The 6,648-nt window shown below is 32.2% G+C and overlaps 1 protein-coding gene across 1 annotated transcript; it reads right to left on the reverse strand.

Moving 5' to 3' along the window:
* Positions 1 to 2,757: 2,757 nt before the first annotated feature.
* On the reverse strand, positions 2,758 to 6,353 carry LOC114388562 (50S ribosomal protein L13, chloroplastic). Its single transcript, XM_028349106.1, has 4 exons — positions 6,004 to 6,353; positions 5,174 to 5,359; positions 3,658 to 3,828; positions 2,758 to 3,134 (listed from the first exon to the last, which is right to left on the reverse strand). Exons 1-4 carry the CDS (start codon positions 6,259 to 6,261, stop codon positions 3,018 to 3,020), a joined length of 732 nt encoding a protein of 243 aa, XP_028204907.1. The 5' UTR covers positions 6,262 to 6,353; the 3' UTR covers positions 2,758 to 3,017.
* Positions 6,354 to 6,648: the final 295 nt, after the last annotated feature.

Below are 6,648 nucleotides of genomic sequence, written 5' to 3' on the forward strand. Positions count from 1 at the left end.
GGATGCTTCAATGGAGGAAAAGAAAGAGGGAGAGAAAGAGAGAGGGGGGAGCACGAAATTGAAGGAAGAAAAAGGGAGAGAAGTTTGAACTTTGAGTTGTGTCTCACAAGACTCTCATTCATCAAAGTTACAACAAGTGTTACACATGCTTCTATTTATAGACTAGGTAGCTTCCTTGAGAAGCTTTCTTGAGAAAACTTCCTTGAGAAGCTTCTTTGAGAAAACTTCCTTGAGAAGCTAGAGCTTAGCTACACACACCCCTCTCATAACTAAGCTCACCTCCTTGAGAAACTTCCTTAAGAAGATTCCTAAAGAAGCTAGAACTTAGCTACACATACCTCTCTAATAGCTAAGCTCACCTCCTTGAGATGAGAAGCTAGAGCTTAGCTACACACCCCCTATAATAGCTAAGCTCACCCCCATGACAAAAAACATGAAAATAAAAAAAAAGTCCTTATTACAAAGACAACTCAAAATGCCCCGGAATACAAGGCTAAAACCCTATACTACTAAAATGGCCAAAATACAAGGCCCAGACGAAGGAAATACCTATTCTAATATTTACAAAGATAAGCGGGCTCATACTTAGCCCATGGGCTCGAAATCTACCCTAAGGCTCATGAGAACCCTAGGGCCTTCCCTTGGATCTCTAGCCCAATCTACTTGGAGTCTTCTACCCAATGCCCTTGCGGGGTAGGATTGCATCAGTGTACATGACAATTTTATCCTTAAACCACTTCTTAAATTTCAAATTTTTCTTTTAACTTACATTAATTAACTTCCCACTACTTTTATATTATTAGTTTTTTTATTCTATCATTTTTTATTAATTGTATTTAACTTTTGTTTTTTTTATTATTTAAAAAATTTAGAGAGGCATCTTCCCTTCTTGACCATAAAGTCTTAATAAAGTTTTTCCCTTAGGGTTTTTTTTGTAATACTCAACATTTAAGGTGTTACATAATCTATAATTAATTTTAATAATATTATCAATTATTATATTCATTAAATATGAAATATTTATTAAATTGAATAAATATAATACTAATATATGTATATTAAACATACAACTTTTTAAATGAATATATTATGTAAACATCTATTATTAAATAAATTATAGTATTACAAAATTTATTACTTATACAAATAAATAAATAAATGTGTATATATATACGCACATTAAATTTTATTATTTTTTAAAAATATTAATTTATAAAGAATGTTTTTAAAATAAAATTATATATAAGTATAATATATTAATATTTTTGTATTAAGGAAGGAGTGTGTGTCTGTGAATACAAGGCGGGGCAATGTAACACTTGCATCTTTGAGGAGGCGGTGGTGTAAAGAATATTTTCGTAATATATTTTTTTGAATCGGAAGCTAATGTAATTTTAATGAAATGTTTTTTAGAAAAAGTAAAGTGTCATATATTCAAATCTTTCAAGGCAAGAGAGTGTGGTTTGTAACATAAAAGGAAAAAATAGTATAATATTGACAACTCTCTAGGGAGGCAGTGTAATTTACATCTTTCAAATGTTTATTTATTGTAATTTATGTTTGGCTTGGTATTTTATTAATTTTTTATGGTTAAGTAAACTTTTAGTTATATTCTTAAATAAGTTTTGAAATATAATTATTTCTGAAAAAATGTCCCTAGTATAATTTGGTTTTTAACAGACTTCTTTGTCTATTAAATTATATGTGAATTTCATTAAATAAAAAGTAAATCCAGATTATTCGATAAGAGTATCATAAATTTATGTAATATTAAAGAATGTATTTAAAAGTGTTAGTATAATTAAAAAAAATTTCAAATAGTTTGGAAATATTTCCTGTAGCAATTTTTGTTTTCTTTTCATCAAAAAGGCGGTTCAAGTAGGAACCTTGGATAAGAATAGCAAAGTCATGGTTCCAAATCCCCTAGTTGACACTTTATTTAATCAACATCTCTTACGATTTGATCAACTTAACTCCAGTCTCATTACATCTATAATAGATGTAGTCCCATAACGTTTAATGCAGTTCTAAGAAAACTTTAATAGATGATAGTTACATCTTAATAATGTTTGATTATAATTTTTAGCACAACAGTATTGCATAAATCCAACTCTTAAGATACCTATCTCATCAATGAATGTGTTTAAGTCTATATCAATTGTCAAAATTAGTTTAGCAGTTAATGTTTTCCTATTTTTGGCACCAAGGATCAGAAACTAATTCCTTTCAAGATAGATCACCAAGTAAGTTTTACCTCTCCTTACCAACTGTCAAAGCTTGTCTAGTTGCTACTGTTTATTATGAGCAACTGATTGAACAAACAACCCTTGCTTTTGTTACACTATGATAGTACAACACAGTAAAGTTGTCCATTTTGTTAAAGTAACAGAGTAGAGCAAGTTCCAACTTCCAATTTTAAGTATTAAATGAAAAAAGTGAATCACCCCACAGAAGCAATACTCATGTTGTCTTGCTGCATAACAATTCTACATCTAGAAAGAATACAAACGTGATCTGACTCCATATATTTGTGTCATTCTTTAGGGCTAGTTCATTCAGTTATGGTAGGACCATTTGAAATGAATAACAAAACAATATCATAGAGAACCTGAGGTACTAGAAAGGAGAAAAACACTAGAAGTGGGTAACATAACCTCCAGTTTGATCTTCTTTTCTTTGATTCTTTTTTGTTCCTTTCATTTTGGTGGTCTAACCGACTAATAGGAAAAAGAAAGGCGATGGATGATTTCCTTCAAATGAAAAAGTTGCCAATAAATTCAAATATTAAAAAATATTGCATGGCAAGGTTCAAATCTACAACAAAAATATTATGAAGATTCCACAAAGGACCTTGACAAAAACAAGTAACACAATAATCAGTTACCTCTACAGACAATATAAACATTTAATGGAAACATCAGCAAGGTAGCAACCAAAGCAGGAAACTCGAAGTTCTGTGAAATAGATAGACATAAAATTTTCATATTTCATTCCATGTTCTCTGCTACACCTATGACCTATTTCTGCAAATGTATTCTCTTATCCCTTATTGGCAACTCAACGGGCTTCTGCGCCGCATGTGGATGATCTGGGCCTTTATAAACCTTAAGGTGGGTGAATAGTCTCCTCCCAAGCTGCATACAACAACCCTTGATTATTGTGGATTCAACAAGAGTGAAACATTATTTTCACTAAAAGAAATTAAAAATAAACAAATCAAAGAACATGAAATATTTAAGGTATAAGATTACCAATAAAAACCTAGCAAAAATATTAACCATGAATACAAGTGTTTTCAAGTCCTGAAATATTATCAAGGAAGCACCACTAAAAAGACTCTTGCGTTGAACAGCATATAAAGAGACAATCTTGTCCCAAAGCAAGACCATGAATATAGTCTGTCCTTCAAAATATCGAAGCATGTGTTTCAATCCAAAACCTATTCTTAAGCTAATTTACAATTCTGGGACCTCGTTTTATACTTCGCCACTAAATTCTTCCATAAGTTATGATGATGAATCTTGTCACAAAAATTAATCATATAATTAGATTTATGTCACCATCTCTACAATTACCATGCATCAACAAGCTAGTTTTCCATGTCTACTTCTAATATGTGTGTCTCTTGGAAAAATATTCAACTATAGTTGAACCTACCCTTCCTTTTGGAAGCATGCCACGAACAGCGTGTTCAATAATTCTTTCAGGAATTCTGTTTTGCAGCTGGGCAAATGTCTCCACGGTCATACCACCAGGTCGTCCAGAGTGCCTCCTGTAAAGCTTTTGGGTCCTCTTTTTCCCAGATACAGCAACCTTTTCTGCATTTACCTTTAGAACCACAAGTTAAATAAAGAGGTTCAGATTTTGTATAGAAATCACAAAACTGTATGTAATTAACACATATTCTTCACTCGTCAATACTCAATAAGAACAGAACAAAATATAATCCACAACATTCTTAACTTAAACTTCTACAGAAGGTTCAGGCTGTGTAACATAGACAATTTTGTGAAAAGTGAGTAACTGCATATTATCACAAGTACACAAAATTTTCAGGAGATCCTGTTTCCTTTATATATAATCGTTTTTTTTTTCTTCTTGAAAAATTGTTTACAATGGAAAACTGGAAATTATTCTTAAATCATAAGTTGTCCTCGAGCCTATATAATTCAAATCAAACTTCAACTGCAATATTGCATAGAAAATTTGTACAATGTTGGGAAAGTAAAAGGCAGAAGAATAACATTTCTTGCAGCCACTGATATGATCCAAAAAACATGGCAAGTATTCAACCATAACTAGATTTAGAGCTTCTTAATTAAGACTTTTCCAAATATGATGTAAAACAATACATCGATTACAAATAAATTTGAGAATCAATATACAAAATGTAAAATTTAATGGAAGGTTCTCTGTCAGATAAGGCATAGTTACAGACAGAAAAAGAGTTAAGAATGATAATGACAATTTAATGAAAATATGAAATATGATATCTATAGAGTACAATCCATTTTTCTTTGTTACCAACCATTTAAGTGAAAGGCTAAAATCTGTCAAATAGGACATAGTTACAGACAGAAAAAGAGTTCAGAATGATAATGACAATTTAATGAAATATGATATCTATAGAGTATAGTCCATTTTCATCGTTACCTACCATTTAAGTGAAAGGCTAAAATGCAAGAAACGCCCTCCAACTATCGATCAATTTCAGAATCCCAAGCCCCCAGTTGAAGTTCCTCTCTTATTCCTAAGTATTTGAGAGACTAGGTTCTATTCCTCCTCAAATTTGTATTCCAAGTCTAAAATTTCCCTCTATTTTTTCCCTCTTAATCTCTTATTCTTTATATAAATTGTTCTTTGTTCTAACTAATTACAGATAGTTGATACAATTCTCAAATCATTGAGTATATTCTAACTACTGATATTTGTGCCAAGTATCTAAGTATAAATTGGCTGCTTTAATGCACAAGGTTATTTTAGCACAAGTAGCAAACCACGGAAATTCCATTGTCAATCACAAATAGATAGGGAGAATGCACAAATACAAACCACAATTACATGACAAATAATTTATGCAAAAATACGAATATCACAATCACATGACAAATAATTTATGCAAAAATACGAATATCACAATCACATTGCAAATAATCTATTCAAGAATACATACCACAATTACAAACGCACCCATGTCCACACTGGGTGTGTAGGTTGCCAAGTTTTTCCCTCGGATGTGAATAGCAATCGTCGATGCTAGTCTTCCAAGAACTTTGTCTGTAGCATCAACAACATACCATGTTTTTTCTGTATTCACATGATCTGCAGCTTTTGGATACCAGCTCTTGTTCCAAATGTCCTGCAATTTTGTGTTGTTAGATGCGGAGTTCAAAATTAATCCAATAAAAACATCTACAAGCTTAAAAGCTTTAAAATAAAAATAGAACACAAAGAATTTAACACCTAAATTCATCATTATTATTCTCTCTAACTTCATAACAAACACCTAGACACTATACACCACAGGTATCCTCCACTGAAAGTAACTCTACTCGAGCCGAGTAGCATTCAAACCTCCATTTAATGTGAACACAGAAGTAGAGATTTAAAAACACTCAAAATAAAAAACTAATAAAATAAAATGCAAAAAAGAAAAAAATGAACGCAGAAATCACCCATACATTCCCAAGCTAATTAGAGAAGAAAACATATGCATAAATTACAAGTACTCATGTAAATCCACAGTGAATCCACTTCAATTACAAGAACTAAACAATTCAAATTCCGAATCAGAAGACCACAAAGGTCAATTAGTCAATCACTAGACATTCATAACAGAATATATTTGGGATTCATAAGGTGGTTTAATGGTTGGAGAAGGGGCGTAAGGGTTGCAGGGATAAGATGATCAAGGGTTCGAATCCCCACTAACATAACATACTAGTTACTAACATTTGTCCATAAAAAAATAACAGAACCCATTTGAAAAAAGAAGGGTTGTACCGGGCCTTTGAATCGGGGTTCGGGTTCGACGCACGCGAAGCGCGGGTCTTCTTCTGCGACAGGGGTAACAGTAGTAGACTCTTGCTGGCAACGGACACGGGATGTTGCCGGCAGAAGGGTTCGAACGGAAGAAGATAATGTGAGCTTTGGAAGCGGCAATTGAAAGCCAACAAAGGAAGATTTTGCTGAGGTTGTGAAACCAACGTTCTTGTGAGAAAGGAATGGAGTCACGGAAGTTGAACCACACAGCAGCGCCATTCTCTTGTGCTGCCTAGTGTTATCTCTATCTGTTCTCTATCTCGCTCGGATAACGTATGGTGAGAGGAGTATGAGAGAACTTACTCTTTAAATGTATGAGAGAGAACTTACTCTTTTATTTGGTAAATGTATGAGAGAACTTACTGCAGCGTTATTATGGGCTAGTTAGTTTTTTTTCTTCTTTTTCTAACGGCACATTTTTATGTTTGGTAATATTATAAGTTAACTGAAAAGTTTGAAGCTTATACATTAACATTAAGACAAGTGTTTGGTAGCATCAAATGATAATTTAGCTCATAAACGTCATATAACGTAAAATAATATATCTAATATTTTTAATATTTGAATTCATTTATAATAATTTATTATCTTAAAATATAGGATAAT

Source organism: Glycine soja, chromosome 15 (genome assembly GCF_004193775.1).
Source record: "Glycine soja cultivar W05 chromosome 15, ASM419377v2, whole genome shotgun sequence".
In the NCBI taxonomy this organism is placed as follows: domain Eukaryota; kingdom Viridiplantae; phylum Streptophyta; class Magnoliopsida; order Fabales; family Fabaceae; genus Glycine; species Glycine soja.

Bases quoted from the DNA above. Each gene is read 5' to 3' on its own strand.
- LOC114388562 (XM_028349106.1), bottom strand. From the start codon at position 6,261: ATGGCGCTGCTGTGTGGTTCAACTTCCGTGACTCCATTCCTTTCTCAC. The intron at 3,829-5,173 runs GTATGTATTCTT...GTGGTTCTAAAG, and splicing joins TGGGTGCGTTTGTAATTGTG to GTAAATGCAGAAAAGGTTGC. The intron at 3,135-3,657 runs GTAGGTTCAACT...TGTTGTATGCAG, and splicing joins GCATGCTTCCAAAAGGAAGG to CTTGGGAGGAGACTATTCAC.